The 21,166-nt window shown below is 39.5% G+C and overlaps 1 protein-coding gene across 1 annotated transcript in view; it reads left to right on the forward strand.

Moving 5' to 3' along the window:
- The window catches only part of NXPH1 (neurexophilin 1), a 280,541-nt gene extending 259,731 nt beyond the window's left edge, over positions 1 to 20,810 (forward strand). Inside the window, exon 3 of the mRNA XM_070424345.1 lies at positions 14,921 to 20,810. Within this exon, the coding sequence (XP_070280446.1) occupies positions 14,921 to 15,682 (762 nt within the window). The 3' untranslated portion in view covers positions 15,683 to 20,810. The remainder of the gene's footprint in view (positions 1 to 14,920) is intronic.
- Positions 20,811 to 21,166: the final 356 nt, after the last annotated feature.

A 21,166-nucleotide genomic window follows, 5' to 3' on the forward strand; every position in this document is an offset into this window, starting at 1 on the left:
TGTCAGAAGGTCTGAGCATGGGTTTGTGGACACAGTCAATGCAGGGGACCCTAAGCTGTAACTGCAATGCACTGTTAGTGCCTCTGTTTATACGTTGGCAAGTGTTGCCCGATTTCCATATACCTTCCTTCCACTAAATTAGAAGACTCTTTAAAAAAGATAAGCTAGTTTCTTTTTAAAAAAATATATTTTATTGATTTTTTACAGAGAGGAAGGGAGAGGGATAGAGAGTTAGAAACATCGATGAGAGAGAAACATCGATCAGCTGCCTCCTGCACACCCGCCACTGGGGATGTGCCCGCAACCAAGGTACATGCCTTTGACTGGAGTCAATCCTGGGATCTTTCAGTCTGCAGACTGACACCATATCCACTGAGCCAAACCAGTCAGGGCAGTAAGCTAGTTTCTTATTTTGAAGTTGACATCCTAGTTCCCAGAGCTTTGGTAAACTCTGAAGTAGACATACAGTATCAGCTCTCAAAAGGACTGGATGCCAGAAAACCTCTGCTACAGTTTTAATTCTGTCCCCAGCCATCTTGGGAACTTTAGGTAAACTAGTTCAGCTTATTAGACTCAGCTTCCTAAATTAGAAAATAATTTCCAAGATCCCCCTTAGCCTCAGATGTTTTGCGATTCTAACTCAAAACAGTCATGAATTTCCCCTATCCAGCCACAAAGCACAAATTTCACAGTCACACTCTATTTATTTACACTCTAACACCTCAAACAGTGATTTTCAACCAGTGTGCTACAATAATTTTTAAATCATGCAACACCTGACTATTTAGTTAGGGGCCCTGACCTCTTCCCCCCCAAAAAAAATTATAACGGCCAACACAATAGCCATCCCATGTGAAAGAATCGAAATGATACTTATTTTTGTCAGATCAGGCACACAAATATGTTATATGTGTGCCTCAGGATTTTACTAATTAGTTTATGTGTACCTTGAGATGAAAATGGTTGAAAATCGCTGCTCAAAAATATGAGACTTTAAGACTCATATTTTTAATAGCATTTAAATTGGTACTGTTAATGGACACTTTTACAGCTCAAGTCTGAGCCTTTTCAAACACGTCCATAAAATTGGTTGCATTGCTTTACATTTATAAAACCCCACTGCATTTTCAAAGCAAATGGGCATTTATGCAAAGAATAGTGTAACATATGCCTAACTGCCTGTTACAAAGCTATTATTATTTGTTAATACAAATGTCCACTTGAATAGTGCAAATAAAATGTCCCTGGGAAGTCTGACAGTTTTTTGTTGAAGAAACCTCTGTTTTTAGATACCCATAAGCGTTTTTCCTTCATTACAGTCTTAGAATCAAATTTCTGAAAGTCACGAAAGAAAATCCAGAGGATAGCACTAAATTATGCCACGCAAGAGACCACACTCATCATTTCATTAAGTTTTTCTGATGTTTTTCAAACCTCCAAAGTACACTTGTGTTCATCGAGGCATTTTTGTTCTTATTTACTTTTCGCTTTTATTTAAATGAAAATACATTTATTTGGAGATTTTTGATGTAACATTCTTGACTGGTTATAACGGTCTGTAGCAGTCACATACTTGTATTTTCCTAGAGAAATATCACCTGTTCTCTTGCATCACTGTGCCTGTTTACAGAATTACATGAAGCCTCCATGAAAGCTTATAATATTAAACACGTTCATCTATGCAAGAAAATGAGCTGTTTATCTGTGGATGAAGCAAGCTTATCTACAAAGGGATATCATTATGTGTGGGGAGGCTGTCTATTCAAACATGCATTTATTCATTCAACCGATATTTGTAGAGTGCCTACTTGGAATCTGGCATTTTATAAAGTGTGGTAAACAAAAATCGTAAGCAGTGTATTACATGGATCCACCATGAAGATGACAGTTTCAGGGAAATAATGTACATAGATAGATGGTAAATAGAGAGAGAGATAATAGCATTACTTTTATGAACTAATAGTATAGGTTGCTCAGAGAGGATCAACAATTCCTACGGCAAAGTTTAAGGTGGGCTAGAGAATGAATAGGAAGTAGCTAAGCAAATGGGAATGGGTAGAAAGGTTTCCAGAATGGGGAAGCAGTGTGCAAAGACCCTGAACCTGGAAGAAAGAGAACACGTAAAAAAGTCTGCTGTGAACAGAACCTGGAGGCCAAAGGGAGGAATAGCCAAGATGAGGCTAGAGATGTAGGAATATGTTGCATCGGCCTAGGCTATTTTCTAAATACATAAATTTAAACACCTTGTCCCTGCACACCTCCTCTGTCAGGAATTGAAGCCTCAATAACAGCTGCTCTAGTTGGTGATGACTTCTACAGTAGCTCCTTGAGCAAAGCAGCATCTTCCTGGTCTCTGCAGCCGATAGAAGAAGTGGGTTCCAGGGTCTTCAGTAGTCAGCAGTTGCAGAAAGGCTGCTGATCCATCTTTTCTCAAAGAGCTCTGAGACCCTTAATGACAATTCTGTCTGACTTCAGAGCCATGGAGACAGCTGTCAGATGTCCTAGCTGTGCCCTCTGGTGGCAGCGGGAGTATTACCCAGCTCTTTGGGGAAGGGTAATTAAACTACCTCTCCAAGTTTGCAAATAAGAGAGTGTAGAGACAAACCCTGGGAGGAAAGTCTACCTTAACAGCCTGCCCCCTTCCAGTTCTCCTATGATGGCTTCTAGCCACAGTGTACACAGCAGTCCAAATGACTAATGGTGTGATAAGTCATTTTAAAGCTCATTGCTAAGTGAAATAAGCCAGTCAGAGAAAGATAATGATGACATGATCTCACTCATGTGTAGATTATAATGAACAGCATAAACTGATGAACAAAAATAGATTCAGAAACAAAGTGTCATCGAACAGACCGTCAAACCTCAGAAGGAAGGCAGGGGAGTGGGGCAGGAAGGAGGGTTGGGGGGCAAGAGGTCAACCAAAGAACTTGTATGCATATAAACATAACCAATGGACAAAGACAATAGGGGGGGGGGTGAAGGCAGGGGTTAGGGATTGGGGGCAGGCTGTAAGAGGACAATGGAGGGAAAAGGGGACATATGTAATACATTCAACAATAAAGAATAAAAAAAAAGACCAATGGGGGTCTCAGAACTCTGACTACACATGCATTTTCATCCAACCTCTCTCTTGTGACTGACTTATCTTAAATCATCTTCAGTCATTTCTGGTCTGTTTGCTTCATTTCCTTCATGACCCATCTCCTGTACTATAATCGTTGGGTGTGCATCCTTCTTTGATTTAGTAAAACTGTTTACTGAATTCCCTCGGTAACAAAAAGTGGAAAGTCTTCCTCTTTTTGGGGTCCAGGCACACCATTCAGTTTTATGTCTGATGAACTTAAATCCACAGCACCAGACCCAGAAGCCATCTTTTTGCATGTACTTGAGGTCTTTCGGCCTAAACATCCCTTTCCTTGGCACCTGGATCTCTGAGATAATGAGATTCCACATGCCATACTTTAAGAAATGAAGACGGGGGGGGGGGGGGGGGGGGGGAGGGGGGGGGGGAGAGGGTGCATGGAGAACAAAGTTAGATCTAGCCAGACTAGTGGAAGCAGGTATCTCTGGTTTCAAAGTCTGAGATAACTAGATAAGAGATCTGTAAAGGACAGAGTATGTTTACCCATACCCTGCAAGGAATCCTGCAAGGAAGAAACAGAAGGTCAAAGTATAGGTGCCAATCTTCTTATGGGAGGAGCATTAGAAAAAACAGGTTGGTGTAAGAACTTTCAAGGTATTGTTTTCTCATGGGAAGAGTGGCCTTTGAAGTTCCCTCAGCACAGCACTTGTGTCTTCTCTGAGCTACTCTTAAGAGTCTTGTGGGGCCTAGTGCTCTGGGCTGAATTTGCTTTTATCACATCTTGCTTCTAATCAGGGCATGACTCTCAAATAGTTACTTATTCACTGTCATAACTCAAACTCCAGCATTAGCAACCTTTGATGAAAGGGTGAAGGGTTCATTCACTGTGCGAGATTTGGTCTCTTCTCAGAACACTGAAGATTCCTAGTCCATGGGACTTATATAGGCATGTGGAAGAACTGTATTTCCAGGATCTCTGCCTCCTTCCATATTTCTGGGTTGACTGTCTGGCTTGTTGTCCACTCTGCACCTGGGAAGCACTGGGCATTGTCCACATATTATTGCTTCATAGAAAAGAGGTCCTAGAAGAATTTTGAAGCAATTCAGGATCTAAATGGCACAGGGATACTCCTCTGAAAACTAATTTCTGTCACTTCATTTATATAATGATTTCTTCCTTTGTTGTAGACCGAAAGCTTTCCAGATCAACCTCTGGATAATCAGAGGATATCAAGGATAATATCTCTAAATATTTCAAAGTTATTGTTTCTTTAGGAATTTGAATTCCTATTGGATTAGTTATACTGTTATTACTACTCAGTATGTTCTCATATACCATTGCTGCACATGAGAACGCATCCTATATAATAAAGAGGTAACATGCAAATTGATGGTTACACCCTCACACAAGATGGCTGCTCCCATGTGGGTACAAGATGGCTGGCAGGGGAGGGCAGTTGTGGGCAACCAGGCTAGCAGGGGAGGGCGTTTGAGGGTGACCATGCCATCAGGGGAGGGCAGTTGAAGGTGACTGGGCCGGCAGGGGCAGGCAGTTGGGGGGGGGGGGACCAGGCCTGCAGGGGAGGGAGGGCAGTTGGGGGGGACCAGACCTGTAGGGGAGGGCAGTTGGGGGCAACCGGGCTTGTAGGGGAGGGAAGTTGGGGGTGACCAGGACTGCAGGGGAGCAGTTAGGTATCGATCAGGCTGGCAAGGGAGCAGTTAGGGGTGATCAGGCTGGCAGGCAGAAGTGGTTAGGGGCAATCAGGCAGGCAGGCAGGCAAGTGGTTGGGAGCCAGCAGTCCCTGTGGGATTGGGCCTAAACCAGCAGTCGGAAGGCTGGACTGAGGGACATTCACCTCCCCCCCAGTGCACGAATTTCATGCACTGGGCCTCTAGTCCTATATAATAAAAGGGTAATATGGAAATAGACCGAACTGCAGAACAGCCAACCAACCAATGAAAGCATAATATGTTAATGATATGCTGAGGCTGCTCAACCACTTGCTATGACATGCACTGAGCACCAGGTGGCAGACAGTCAACTGGTTGACCAGTTGCTATGACATGCACTGACCACCAGGGGGCAGATGCTCTGACTGGTAGGTTAGCTTGCTGCTGGGGTCTGGCTGATCAGGACTGAGTGAGATGGGCCGGTCACACCCTGGAGCCCTCCTGCGGTCCCTCCCCAGCCCGATCATGCACCCATGGGGTCCCTGGGCCTGGCCTGTGCCCTCTCGCAATCCAGGACCTCTCGGGGGATGTTGGAGAGCCAGTTTCATCCCGATCCCACAGGCCACTCCCTTTGGGAGGGCGCCAGATGCAGGGCTCATGGCTGGTGAGCAGTGCTGTGGCAGCGTGAGCCTCTCCCGATTGGGACTGATTGGGCATGAGCCCATGGCAGGCACAGTGGGGCCTGGATGAGCAGGAGCGGCAGATAGGAGCTGCAGGTGGCATTGGACTGTGGGTTTCAGCCTGATCCCTGCAGGACACCCAGAGGGACCCCACCCGTGCACGAATTTGTGCACTGGGCCTCTAGTGTTCAGATAAGTTGCTGAAAATAGGGTTGGGAGGTAGGTCAATCATTCCTCATTTGGTCCATTCTAGAGAGGTATGTGCTTCATTTGACTTTAAGAAGCCATAAATTTCCATTAGCATTTATATCACAAGCCTTATTATGGACAATCACTCATATTTACCTCTAATTCAGAAAGAATGACTCTAGATCTACCCCATCTATTCCTACATATGCAACATATCTCTTTTCCTTACAGACATCTAGATTTAAAGACAAATTCAAATCACTTTATAAATAATTTTAAAAAGTTGCTTAAGAGGCTTTGTTTTAGCCAAGGCATAGTGTTTCAACATGTTATTTTAATAATTTTATTCATTATTATAACTGCATGCCCAGGGGCCCTGATAGGAAATATTCTGTATACATTTTAAATGGTAGTAATATAAAATACCAACAAAAGAAGCAACATTTTTAAAAAATATATTTTTATTGATTTATTACAGAGAGGAAGGGAGAGGGATAGAGAGTTAGAAACATCGATGAAAGAGAAACATCGATCAGCTGCCTCCTGCACACCCCCTACTGGGGATGTGCCTGCAACCAAGGTACATGCCCTTGACCGGAATCGAACCTGGGACCCTTCAGTCTGCAGGGTGACTCTCTATCCACTGAGCCAAACTGGTCACGACAGAAGCAACATTTTTAATGTAAACCTGGGTAAATCTGTAATTGTGTTTTGAAAGAATAAATTAAGTTGGGCTATGTGGAATAAAAATTCTCAATTTCTCATCAATATTATTGTCTATATATCAAAAGTTATGTGTATATTTATTTTTTACAAAGCAGAGACAATATTTTCATAGGCTGAAAAGTTCTATTTCTTAGCAGAAACAATAAGTAATGGCTCTTCACAAGGCATATTTTTCTCCCTGTGGTTAAAAAAACCAAGCACTTTTAAAAAAACCACATATTTTATTTTATTTTTATTTTTTTGTTAATCCTCACTGAGGATATTTTTCCATTGATTTTTTTAGGGAGATTGGAAGAGAGAGGGAAAGACAGAGGGAAACATTGATGTGACAGAAACATACCAATTGGTTGCCTCCTGCACAAGCCCCAATCAGAGCCCAGGCCAGGGAGGAGGCTGCAACCAAGAATCAAACCCAGGACCCTTTGGTCCACAGGCTGACACTCTATCCATTGAGCCAACCATGTGCTAGGGCAACCAAGCACATTTTCATAAGAGTACCTACAGGAAAAGAAATAAAAGCCAAAACTAATTATTATGGTTATACAAACTTGTGAGAAGCTCAATTACCCATGAATTCAGAACCAGTCTTCAATACAATAGTGTAGGGAACAGATGGTACCCTATGCTAGAAATGAGCCAACCTTCATGGGATCATAAGAGCCCATGGGATAGACACCTAAAATTCTTAGCCATTGTATGATTCATCAAACTGGTAGAAACATGGCAATGTTTCTAGTTCTTGAGGATGACATGCAATGTCCCAGCTGGTCAAAATGTCTTCTCCTAAAGTTGTTATGTTAAAGATAAATTATTGCCCACATTTGCCAATACTAAATGGTAACACAATCAGTGTGATCTCCTACCACCACCTCCTGCGAAAGATGACCACAGGGTTGTTACAGTTATAATAATTTCCACCTCAGTTTGTTTAGATTTTCTGGGAAGATGTAATGCCACCACTCAGAAGACAAGGAAGAGAATAGCAGTGTGCTTTCTGAAAGCCCTGCTTTCTTTTTTATCAGGGCTCCATAACCTAGCTAAGCACAATAGCCTTCATGTGTTGAACTCATACTGTTTCCCATGGTTCATATGTAAAATCTTTTTCTTTTTAACTTCATGAAAATTCAATGAGTGAAGTGTCGTCTCTACTTTGTAACTGGAGAAAATGTGACTGTAAATGGTCATTAGTGACAGAGGAGCCAATTTTGGATTTAGCCCTGTGATCCCTAACGCAAAGCCCATTCTCTTAGTTCCTCTGAAATATGGCCTTCCGGCACCTCCCGGGTGAAGGGAGAGGCATGGAGTTTCTTTTCTGCTTTTCCATTGTTAATGCTGTTCCTGGAGCACTGCTTTGTAGCAGAAGGAAATGATGTATTTTTGATGTATTGAAACACCAACCCATTTCCTGCGGCTTTTCATATATAATACAGGCACTCCAGGTATTGCCAATGAGGGGCAGCTTCTAAACTTGTAAGAGGGAAATCTCGGAGGGCCACATGTCCTCCCCCCAAATCTTGATTGTGACTAAAGTATCAATGAACCTTCACTATTGAAATAGATGTACTAAGGATGTAAACCATACAGGCAATTTATTGAGTGCTTCTCTATGCTAGGTACTCGCTCCTCCAAGTTAAAAAAATAGCATAATATAGAAAAAACATCCCTCAAAGAGTTTATAGTCCTCTTGGGGAAACTTTATGAAAAAGAGCCTAACATATCTAGATGTGTCTATGTGCTTTTCTCTACATTAGTTAAGAAAGAGATTAGAGAAAGCATGGGCATAGGTAGCCCACCTTGTAAGACTTGACAATGCCTGAAATAGAGGAAATCCTAAAATTGCAGTGAGAGAAATATAAAAAAGAACAAAGTAAATGAAAAGATGACTGAATATTATACCCAGTGTAAGCTTATTGCCAATAAAGACATTTTTAGGCTTGAACAACTCATATAGTTTGTCCCCTATGTACTCTTTCTAAAATAATCTCACAATCTGTACACCCATAAAAATGAAAATCCAACTCAAGAGAGGAGAGAATGAGGTATCTGAAACAGCAATGAGCAGAAAAACCAATGGAATCAAGGCTAAAAAATAACTGTAGATAGCCTGGCTGTGAAACAATGTAGTGATTAAGGATCTATCACAAAAGGTACACCAAAAAGTAGAAATATGATACATTCATACTATAGAATTCTATATGCCCATTTAGTAAAGATAATATTGATGGGAAACATATAAAATGTAATTCATAAAATACGACACTATTTCTGTAAAATATTTACATATGAAAAAGTACTGCAAATATGAATAAAGTATTGACAGTTTCTGGAGAGAGAGGTGTCTTTGCAAAGAGAGCAGGGGCTGATGATGAAGTCAGGCTTTTACTTTTTACTTCATCTCCTATAATCCTATTTAATAAAAGACTAATATGCAAATTGTCCCCTTGGCTGGGAGTTCGACCATGAGTTTGACCAGTGGGCGGGGCCGGCCAGCCAACCACCTGCGGCCCTTTCCCCGGCAGGCCCCATCATCAATTTCCCCCCACTCCTATTGTGACGGCCGGCCAGACCCCACGCATGCACAAATTTGAGCACTGGGCCTCCAGTGTTTTGTTAAGTGTGAAACTTTGGGGTTCAGGGTGTAGATTTTTCTCATGGGTCCTTGTCAAATGAAGTTGAAGAATAAATTCGTGAACTAACAGATTTCTTCAATAAAAATGTAGATGTTTATTGGAAGCATATATAAACTTCATCTGGGCATGGATGTCCCCAAAGGGGATCCCCTGAGGAGAAGCCCCCAAATGGGAAAGACCTGCTCTCTCTCTCTCTCTCTCTCTAATGGGAAAGAAAAATCTAAACAATCTGCATCTACTGAGTTATAAAGGCTGTAGCTCTTTGTCTGAACATGACCTTTTCTAATTGGTCTCTGTCCTTAATTTGGTACCACCATGCTTTCCTCATTGGTTATTCTGCTATATAGTATTAGTTTCAAAGCTCAAAGCCCATGTGGTACCCCCTCTCTCTCTTCTCTCCTCTTACAACATTCCTCTATCCTCTGTGAAAATATGTTTCCTTCTTCCCAATATCCTGTGACTTCTCTTTATCCTCTGTGAATGTATGTCTTCTTCCCCCCTTATCCTGTGTCATTTCTCTATCCTTTGTATAAGTAAGATAAGCATTTTGGCGTCTCCAGACCCAATCTATGCACTCCTCTCCCATAGACCCTCTCTCAGTTGTTCTGGCTGGAGATGTTTTATTACTCCTCATAGCTCTCCCAGCTGCTCAGGTGAGGGCTGCATTTAATTGCTCAAGCCAGAGATACCTCTGTCCTTGGTTTATAGCTATTTTAATTGCTCAGGCCAGAAATACTTCCATCTTTCCTGGACCCGCCCCCCCCCCCCTTCCTATTTGCCTCATTAGGCTAGCTAGCTAACCCTTATCAAGTGTATGAATATAGAACTGCATGATTTAAATTATTTTTAAAAATAAAGGACATGCTCCATGGAATAACTAGGAAGAGCACGCGTGTGTGTGTGGGGGGGGGGGGGGTGAGAGAGAGAGAGAGAGAGAGAGAGCGCACACGCTAGCATGTGATTCAAAATAAAATCAGAGCCATATGCAAAATGCTAATTGCAATGTCTATAGTGTAGTGTGCCCTTAACCACTAACAGTTAATAGTATGCAACATATATTTAACATTGTGAATCATAAAACTGCCAAAATGATGTTGTAATCATAGAGCAAGGCCATTTTGCATTTTGTTGATTAGTTATTCACTGATGAGAGATCCATTATTTAAGCTTCAGGTTGTTTAAAATTTTTGTTTGGCTTCAAGTATTCATACAGTTGATGAAATAAGTACATGATTTTCAAAGCAATTTGAAATTATTTATATTAAACAGTAATAGATCAACAGTACCATGTGCAAGTTGGCAGAAATTACCAGGCATCTTATTGCTTGTAAAAAGAGGTACACAAACATCTGGAGGTACCTCTAGTTGGAGAAAGTATATGTAAAAGGAGTGTATTTTTAAAAATATATATATTTTATTGATTTTTTACAGAGAGGAAGGGAGAGGGATAGAGAGTTAGAAACATTGATGAGAGAGAAACATTGATCAGCTGCCTCCTGCACAACCCCTACTGGGGATGTGCTCACAACCAAGGTACATGCCCTTGACCGGAATTGAACCTGGGACCCTTGAGTCTGCAGGCCGATGCTCTAGCCACTGAGCCAAACTGGTTAGGGAAGGAGTGTAATTTTTATATTTTATCTCATAAGGCCAGGAGCATAATTGAGGTGGCAATGAAGTTAAAGAGTGGTTAATACCCAAAAGTGGTGTCTTCAAACAGTATTTTAATAGCTAACATATTGATGTTATGATTATATACCTATGCTGAAAATATATTAAAGTATGGCCCTAAGACATAAAAAGGAGTTAGATCAAAGTATAGTAACACTCCCAACATTGCATGGTAGTCTTTTCTCCCTAGTCCTATACACAGGTCCTGCCCCAGACATGTCTTTCATGTTACCTGTCTTTGTTTATGGTGGAAAGAAATGACCTTTTTCTTTATACCTATTTAGCAATGTTTGCAAGACAAACATCTATTTTAAAATGTGTATACCTCATCATGTTAAGAATCATTATTATTCTCAATGTTTCTAAAATAATGAGACAAGCAACACATATAATTTGTGGAAATGGTCTCATTGAATCAGTGAGCCAGCTCCTGAAATGGGCATTGGCCTCTTTTGACATGGAACATTATATTCAGCTAGGGAGCATAGCATTTTGGTGTTTTTGTTATTATAAAGAAAATTATCATTAATTGTAGGAAAAAAGGCACAATGCTTGGCCCTTTCAGAATAGATAAATTTGAAGTTGTCAGGATTTTCTTTGTACTCATCTTTATGCCATATCCTCCCCAGTTTTGTTATCACTCACATGTACTGACATCAAAGGATCTTTAGGTGACTTTTAAAAGGAAACTCTCTTAATATGTTTGTAAAATCAATGGCAGAGGGTGTTCTGGGCACAGGGTTTTCTTTTACAATGATGTTGTTCATTCAGTAGGGCTCAAAATCTATTTCTATTTTATGTGCATATTTATATGCTTCAAAGATGAAAGTTCTTAAGATGTGAAGCAGTACGATAGAAGGAGAAAGGCAATGATTCCTGACTGCATCTGGGAGCAGATCTATCAAGCTAGTTGTTCTTCTTTCACATTGGCATTATTAGCTCTTTTAGACTTTTACTTGGAATTTCAATCTTGCCCATGCCTGCCTTTCCTCCCCCCATCTTCACGTGGTTTCTACAATATTATTTTCCTTCAATTATTCTCTTTTGTCTCTACCTACCTTGGCACCTCTTCTGCTTGTCCTCAAAGCATTGGCATTTTTTTACATGTCATCACCACCTTCTTCTCTATACCATGCTCTATCTATACAGTACCCTCCACTCATACTACATCAACATCACCACCTCCTCATTTCTCCAGACTTTCGGACCCATCTTACAAACATTCTTTTAAATAGCCTCATCAGAATGACTTGCAGGCACTTCAATGTTCAATGTCCCCATGAGATTTTAATTTTGTTTTCCAGCTAACTTGTTCTGTATCCCTTATAGTGTAAGCAAACACATTAACTTTTTCATGTTCCTACGTAGCCAATATATTATCAATTTGAGTTAATCCTATCTCTAAAATATCTTGTACGTCCATTTCTTTTTTTTTCTCTCTTTTTCTCTGCCTTGGTTCAGGCTCATTGACTTTCTGAAATAAAATATTGCAATTAGTTATTTAACTAGTCATTCTTTTTCCAAGTCCTCTTCCTACCAATCAACCCACCGTTCAAAGTCCACTCAGTGATTCTTCTAGAGCCAGGACAGCGTTCTTGAAAACAAAACAGAACAAAATATGGTGATTTCCCATTACTTGTAAGATAAGGCTTAAATGTCTTTGCAGAACCTGCACAGTTTGACCTCAGGGTACCTTATTCAAATTCTATTGACTTCTTGCAAGTTGTTTCTCTGTTTCTCCTCCCTATCAGTGCTCCCCAAGGCTCAGAGACTATTTTCTAGTCTCAAGTTTGACATGTCCTTTCAGCTTGGTTCTTTTGCCCAGTTTGTTCCTTATGCTTAGAACTCCTCTGATCCAATCTCTATCTTCTTAACCCTCAAACCTCTTTTATCTTTCAGGTCTGAGGATCTTATTTTCTGCTACATCCCAACCTTTTAACTCTGACTGTGCCTCCTACAATGTTGTACATAGTATTGGTCACATCACTGTTATTTGCTGAATTGATTCTCCCATTAGACTGGGACGTCCTTGAGGGCAAAGACCATGTCGCATTCTTATATTTCTACTATAGGCCTGGTGCATGACATTCGTGCACTGGGGAAAGGAGGGGTCCCTCAGCCAGGCCTGCACCCTCTCGCAGTCTGGGACCCCTCAGGGGATGTTCATGTGCCGGCCTAAGCAGGCTTAAGCTGGCAGGCAGACAACACCCTAGGGGTTCTTAGCTCCTGCCACCTCCATGGCACTCCCCATGTGGAGCGCTGCTCAGCCAGAAGCTAGGCTCGCTGCTCCTGAGCGCTGCCTTGGAGGCGGGAGAAGCTCCTGCCACCGCTGCTGCGCTTGCCAGCCGTGAGCCTGGCTTCTGGCTGAGTGGCACTCCTCCTGTGGAAGCGCACTGGCCATGAGGGGCAGCTCCTGCGTTGAGCGTCTACCCCTGGTGGTCAGTGCGCGTCATAGTGACCAGTTGTTCTGCCTTTTGGTCGATTTGCATATTAGGGTTTTATTATATAGGATTATTTAATGCAATATTAGCAGAGTCTCACTATATAGTTATTGAATTATTAATACAACAACATAAATTGGGGTTCTGAAAGGGTCTGGCAACTTTCCTATGGACCCTTCCTGGTTTTTTGTGATTGATATTCTTTTTTAGACATTGCCCTGCTCCTCTCCTAATCTAAGTGAAAGAGAGAATATGAGTATTCAAGACAGTGTTGATAACAGCTGAAACCTGCTCTGGTTCTCTACCCAAACTGAGATGTTCTAGAGTGTTTTCTTGACTGTTGGCACTACTGGAAGCCTTTCACATCATCCCATTGAAGGCAAAAGTCCACTGCATCTGGTCATTAAACAATTTAATAGCTAAACTTATGCTCATCATTTGTTAACGTAAGTTTTACTGTCTACTCAACCTGTCATATTTTTTTTTGGTTGTCAAGGTAGCACTTTCAAGAATATATGTTTCCTTTTTAATTGTTTTAGGTTTTGGTTATGTAAAGGAAGATTTATTTTAGAAAAAATATTTTTGCTCTCAATTATAAGTAATTCATTTACATAAAATATTACCCAGTGGGATTCAGAGTATATAGTAGTTAGTAATACTAATGTTGAACACTCAACATAGTTCAGGCACTCTCTGTCTTAGTGTTTTAAATGGAGTATTCTGTTTAATTCTCACAATAGCTCTGGGAAGGAGTGGGTGTCATTTTCCTATTCTTTTGAAGAGTAAAACAGAAACATAAACAAGTTAAGGAACTTGGCTGCATCATACATCACATCCTGAATTGAGATTCAGGCAGTCTGACTCTGGAGCTCACACTCATAATTACTACAGCTGTGGAGAGTATAATTTAGAACTGAATTTCTATTCTACCTGAAAACCAGAGGTTTGTCTGCCTGCCATAATCTTATAATCCTTTCAAATATATTGGTTCTTCTTTCTTGAAATCATGTCTCCTGCTTCTACATTTTTTTCTTCCACCCTCCCAGATGCCACTGGTAAATTGTACTTTAATTCCCTTTTGCCTCCTTCTTTGGGACAATTTCATTACTGCTTCATGAGCCAGTGCACCATGGATGTACAGCCCCTCTAGATTGACAATTATGTATGGGATATTGTGTATTAGATGTTTTCATTTATGTCCCTTTTCCTAAACCACATTTTAAAACCCTTAAGATAAAAAAGTATGTCTTATGCAATATGTTCCTTACTCATAATAAATGATAATAAACATTTTGTTTTGACCTGGTGAAAAATACCAGAGTCTCTGCAAAACTAAGTTTTCTGACATGATTGTGACATAGATTAACAAAAGTCTATAGGATGTTGGTTGACATATTTCAGAGAGTCATACAGTTTTAAAGCTTATAGTAATTCTGAAGTAGAAAAAAGAATTATAAAATTTTATTTTAAAACTGTTTAGATTTTGGTGGTAAGAAATCATAACTTTAGTTTGATTTCTGTTTGAATTAAATTTGCTTTATTCATGTTAGATGAACCTATGACTCATCAAAGTCAATGTTTTTACAGTCTTTTCATCAGGTTTAGTGGTGGCTTTCTTTTCTTTTTTGAATTTACCTATACCTTATCTCTTACATAATTATGTAAAACCAGGAGTGGTATTTTGTTACATATTAATAAATATTGGCCAGATGCTGAAGGTACTTTAAGAAGTGTCATCATTTGATTCTGCATCTCTTTGAACGGGCTTTGATCTGTGTGCTGGATGTTCAGACACTGAGATGTAAATGCCATTTTCTGTTCTGTTTTCAGGTCACATGTGCCAATTTAACAAATGGTGGAAAGTCAGAACTTCTAAAATCGGGAAGCAGCAAATCCACACTAAAGCACATATGGACAGAAAGCAGCAAAGACTTGTCTATCAGCCGCCTCCTGTCACAGACTTTTCGTGGCAAAGAAAACGATACAGATTTAGACCTGCGATATGACACCCCAGAACCTTATTCTGAGCAAGACCTCTGGGACTGGCTGAGGAACTCCACGGACCTTCAAGAGCCTCGGCCCAGGGCCAAGCGAAGGCCCATTGTTAAGACGGGCAAGTTTAAGAAAATGTTTGGATGGGGTGACTTTCATTCCAACATCAAAACAGTGAAGCTAAACCTGTTGATAACTGGAAAAATTGTAGATCATGGCAATGGGACATTCAGTGTTTACTTCAGGCATAATTCCACGGGTCAAGGGAATGTATCTGTCAGCTTGGTGCCCCCGACAAAAATAGTGGAATTCGACTTGGCACAACAAACCGTGATTGATGCCAAAGATTCCAAGTCCTTTAACTGTCGCATCGAATATGAAAAGGTTGACAAGGCCACCAAGAACACACTCTGCAACTATGACCCTTCAAAAACCTGTTACCAGGAGCAGACCCAAAGTCATGTATCCTGGCTCTGCTCCAAGCCCTTCAAGGTGATCTGTATTTACATTTCCTTTTATAGTACAGATTATAAACTGGTACAGAAAGTGTGCCCCGACTACAACTATCACAGCGACACACCTTACTTCCCCTCGGGATGAGGGTGATCGTGAGGTGGATTGAGACTGAAGCCTGAGGAGTTAAAGGTCATATGACAGGGCTGTCACCTCAGAGAAGAAGGTCACATCTGTTGCCTGGAATATGTCTACACTGCTGCTCTTGTCAACTGGCTGCAAATCTGCTAGTGGAAAACAATCTGATGTAATTTCTGCCCAGTCAGCTTCATCTCTCAGTATAGTTGTAAATCACCATAGGTTTTCAAGCCACACTTGAAGACACGATCTCACACATAGATGTACACAAACACACACACTGAACACATTTCAGCTGGCATCTGTCACGACTCCTGTTCAGAGGGCTTGCATTGTCTGACTCATAATGGTTCAGGATCAAATATAATCAGGCAAAAGGATTAACTTGACAGTGGATAGTTTCTAACACTTGCTGTTGTGGAAATCCCCTTTAAAGTCTTGAGCACATGCTAATCAATAGTCCCCATTCATGCATACCTATTGCTTGGAGTAGCTGTACTGGTAAATACTACTGTAGGAGTATATGCTTGTTAAAATGGAAAAAATATGTCTTTAGAGCTCAGTATTCTTTATTTTATGAACAACAACAAAGTGTAGTAACTTTTTTTCCAGCATACTGTAGGCACATTCAAGGTGATACAAGATGGCTCTTTTTTCTATGGAGGGAGCCTGTTCTCAGTAAAGATGAGCCAACATTTGGAATTTACATGTGGGCAGATACTGGAGTACAGCTTTCATCACCAACCATTGGACTTTTTGCAAAGTTGAGACCAGCTAAAGCTGCTTAAAACAAGTTCTGATCATTCTGTAAGAAAGGAAATGCCTGACAGACACCATGTAAGTTATAAGTGTCTGTCTTATCTTTACTACACACAAATATTGTAATAAATTCAATATCCTAGTCTTCATTTGTATGAATGGTTTGTATTGTACATAGTTTAATCAAGTGTTATTTGAGCTGCTTATTAATATTAACTTGTACTTGTCTCTCTGCTTGTTATTGGTTAAAAAAGAAAAAAAAAGGATATGAGGAATCCATTTTATCAATGTAGCTGTGAATTCCATTAAAAAAGGAAAGTTAATGTACAAAGCATTTATTCAGCTCAAGTATTGTTGACAGCTATACACTTATACCATTACAGTCTGTCTGTATTTAGATATTTTATTTCTGGACAAAATGAAATGTACATAAAAATAAAATGCTTAAAGTTGAGTTTCAATATGTGCTTGTGTAGGATGATGATTTAAGTGGTTCTGACCAGAGGAATGTATTGAAACACATGGTTTTGCATCATATATCTCTAAACTTGTACAGAACTATCTAACCTGCTATTAGTTTCCCAGTCAAAACAACTTAGGAGTTTCCATATTAAGGCTGGAAAACAATTGTGGCATAGGGCATTGCATACATTTTTGCTTTACTGTCATGTTAATTATTCAAGAATACCAAAAATCAATGAACACAAGGGGATCATTGAGATCTCCTAAATTAATTGCAACTGGTTGGGCTTTTTCTTGTACAGAGTCTTTATTTAGCAGGGGGATTGAGAGGAAGGTAATCTTTTTTCTTAAAAAAAAAAAAGAAAAGGTGTCTGAAGACTGTGGCTGATATTCTACTGTAATGACTCAGCTCAATTGAGAATATTACAGCAGCAGTAGAATGCTTTAGTGCTCGATTTACCTATACTAAGTGAGGTCAACTTATCTATATAGCATTGTTTACAGACATTAAACTTTTTCTTAAAAACAATTACTCTATACAATCCCAGCAAAATAAACAGAAGAAGAAATATGTAAGGTAACTCATTTTTAAAGGCACAAATTTGGGATTGGGATATGAAGAGTTTAAAAGGTCAACTAAAGAGGCTGAATAAAGAACACTTACCCCTTCTCATTTCCCTTTCATGCTGCATATAAAGAAATAAATGTGTTTTCATATAGAAAATAACAGAAGGTACTACAGGGAACCCTGAACCACAAGAGTTCTAAAGGAAGAGCTCAGTAATTGATTTAACTAATGAGAGGCTTCATCAGCAAATTAAAGATACACCATCCTGTTAAATGTCCATCTCTCAAAATTTTCCAATATAACTAGACAACCATTTATATCAAGGTATTAATTAATTTGCCATGGGATTTAGAAGCTAATGTTAAAACAGACTCTCTGGATCACCAGGCAATAAGAGCTCATGAGTTCTAGCTGCTGGACATACTTTCCATGGCTAAATCTTGTTATTCTGGGGTTTATTTATCAGAGTGATCACCTAGGAGTTAGTTCTCTCTTAACAAAAAGGGGAATAAGTGAGAAGGGAAAGATAATGTTTTCTAGGATCATTTGCTTGGTGGACCATGACTTTCACCATGTGATCTAATCTGTCCTTTTGCTATCCACAATTTGACATGACATGAAAATATGCTTTAACTCTGCTTGGCTGCCCTGCTCTTTAGCCTCCTGATGAAATGTTTATTTTAAAATTTTGTAAACATTCAGAACATAGATAACTAACATTCAATGAACTGAATCAGTTTTCTGTAGTTTTTCTTTAGAAGAAAAATAAAAGAAAAAGAAAATATAGCAAACTTCCTTCTAATAAGGTTTTCCATTTTTAAAATTCCAAGCTTTCAGGACTTTTTTTTTTCTGGACCTGTACACACTTCTCCTAAACTCCTACTTCATCAACACCTCCATTTGTAATATAGAAAGGTCATGATAATACAGAACTTTGATTCAAAAGACAAGCTATTTGTATCAGTATACTCTTCCTGTTTTAGACAAGGAAGTGGGTGAAGGAAGATGATGAATATGAAGTTTCAAAGGTTCAAATAAAAACTTTATTAGGGCAACTTGTTGCTTCAAAAAAGTACTGTAAAGTTTTAGTTATGCTAGAAAATCATTTGTTATTTGGAAAAAGTCAACTTTAAGCTGCACTACGGAAACCATTTTCTTTAGTCTCAAATATTATTTCACAGCTTAGCTAAGATACAGAAAAAAACTTCAAGTTGGAAATAGATGACACCTGATGTGAACATGGGCTTGTTATTATCTATTCGCTTCAGAAACATTTTAGTAAGAGTGAAGTTATGAAGACATGATTATCACAGCTTTTTACCTCATGGAAGAAAAATTATACAAGTTATTGATTTACGTAGTTATGATAAAAACAATGAATTGTCATGGTATCGTTATAATTGGGCATTTTAGGGGGTCTATGGCTTTTGTGAGAATTTTTCTGCATGAGTAAAAGGGGTATAAACTATTAACAGGTCAGTCCTGAAGTTCTGGGAGTTACTATTCTGCAAGTAATTGAGAAACTTGTTATATTTGAAACTGTGGACTGGGAATCTTCAGGTTCCTACATTTCAGCAATAAACTGTAAGCCATATTTTTGCACAGAATAGATTAAAAAAATCATGAGAAGCCTGAGAAAGTGTTTGTCTTTTCCCTTGAACCCACGGCTTTACATGTAAGAACAGCTTCACCAATGAGAACAGCTCTTTGGAAAAGGAATTTGTGTCTCCACCATCAACTTTGAATGCCAAGTTTTAGCCTGAAGCAAATTCCAATGGCTGTGTTTATAAAGCTTTGGAAGACTTGATTGATGTACCACTTTCAGACATTTATTGATATCTATTCAATTATCAATCTATTGTACATTTATCTTTTCATTTCATTTAAATAGAATGCAAATCAGTTGATGCATTCAAAAATTAAAAATGTAAAAGCATTTATTTCCATAAAAATAATTACTATTTACCTAATTTGTAGATGACAGAAACTGAGAACCTTAATACCCAGAACTGAATCCTGAAAAACTGGTAGGTCAAACTTTTCTCAGGAGTCCCATGCATATAAAAAAGTGATTTCAGGGGTTGGGAACATGAGGAAAACAATCTTTCTTAATAAAAATTTACAGTGTATCATCGGGTTTTATATCTGATTCTATTAGAAATATTTTTAAGTAAATTTATAATTATTTCTCTTTTTACTAGGACGGCAAAGAACAGAAATCCCGTGAGAGTGTTTCAGTCTCAATTTGTTTGTGTGAGGAAGGTCTAGAGAAACAGCCTACAATTAGGAGAGACTACTTTTGCCAAGCAACTGGCCAGGTGTTCCACATTTGATTAAAAACATTTTAGTGTTTAGAGTTCTGCATTTGCAGGAATATGCATGTATCACTGATGGATTGGAAGATGACTTGAAAGGTCCCAGAAGTGATGGATGCAAAAAATTTACAGACCTTCTGTCGGTGGCTATAGTGGCTGTTGCCATTGCAGTTGCTAGTGGAGGTATCAGGTGTTGGTTCCCAAATTCCAACCAGTGAATTAGACACACAGCTAAAGGTCTGTTCACATCATACACCTGGCAGGTGCGGGCTCTTTAGTTCCTAATTCTATGTCAGGCCTCCAAAGAGATAAGGAGGATGACTGCTCTCTGATGATCAAATTCCTTGACTCATATATAGAAGTAAACTGTATTTGTATTTAAAGAAATAATGCAAGAAAATTGTTAGAATGCTACTATTGCCAAATAAGTATTTTTTTAAATAAAATATTTTTTCTGTTACTTCATCAATTTTCTGAAATGCAATTTTATTATTAGAATGAATTTCTTTGCATTTTAAACAAGTTTTCGGTAGAAAGCATAGTCAAATGACATAGCCTAAGCATGTTGAAAGTGTTTCATGGAATTTTTAAAAATTTAGTATAATTTACTTCTTAGCTTAGTTTCAGGTGTACAACATAATGATTAAATGTTGTATATATTTTGAGATGATCTCTATAATAAATCTAGCTAACTTCTATCACTATACATAGTTATGAATATTTTTTTCTTGTGATGAGAACTTTTAAGGTTGCTCTCTTAGCAAGTTTCAAATATGTAATACAGTGTAATTAACTACTAGAGTCCTGATGCATAGATTCGTGCACATTGAAAGGAAATTAATTAGAAGGTGGCCGGTGGGCAGGACTGGGCAAGACAGGCCAGACATGCCCTGGTGCCAACTTTCCATTGTCCCTCCCTGACTGGCCATACCTGGGGTGGTGCTGGGACTCTAAGGGCATCTGCGAACTGAGTGGGGTCCCTCCCGCAGGTGGGGTCCCTTGGCCTGGCCTGTGGGGATCAGGCTGAAACCAGCAGTCCAACATCCCCGGAGGGGTCCCGGAGTGCGAGAGAGCACTCTACAAAGTTGCTGTTGCTTGGCAGCTCCTGTGTTGAGCGTCTGCCCCCTGGTAGTCAGTGCACGTCATACCTACTGGCCAATTGGCTGGTCAGCTGATTGGCTGGTCGCTTAGGCTTTTATATATATAGATAGTCACCATACTATATATTTCATTCATATGTATTTTATAACTGGAAGCATGTACACTTTGACCTCCTTCACCCATTTTGACATCACTTCCCCACCTCTAGCAGCCACCAATCTGTTTTCTGTATCTATGAGCTTGTTTTTTTGTTTTGTTTTTTAAGATTCCATATGTAAGTGAGACCAT

Source organism: Myotis yumanensis, unplaced genomic scaffold (genome assembly GCF_028538775.1).
Source record: "Myotis yumanensis isolate MYYU_CA2020_CCGP unplaced genomic scaffold, mMyoYum1.0.hap1 SCAF_9, whole genome shotgun sequence".
Classification (NCBI taxonomy): domain Eukaryota; kingdom Metazoa; phylum Chordata; class Mammalia; order Chiroptera; family Vespertilionidae; genus Myotis; species Myotis yumanensis.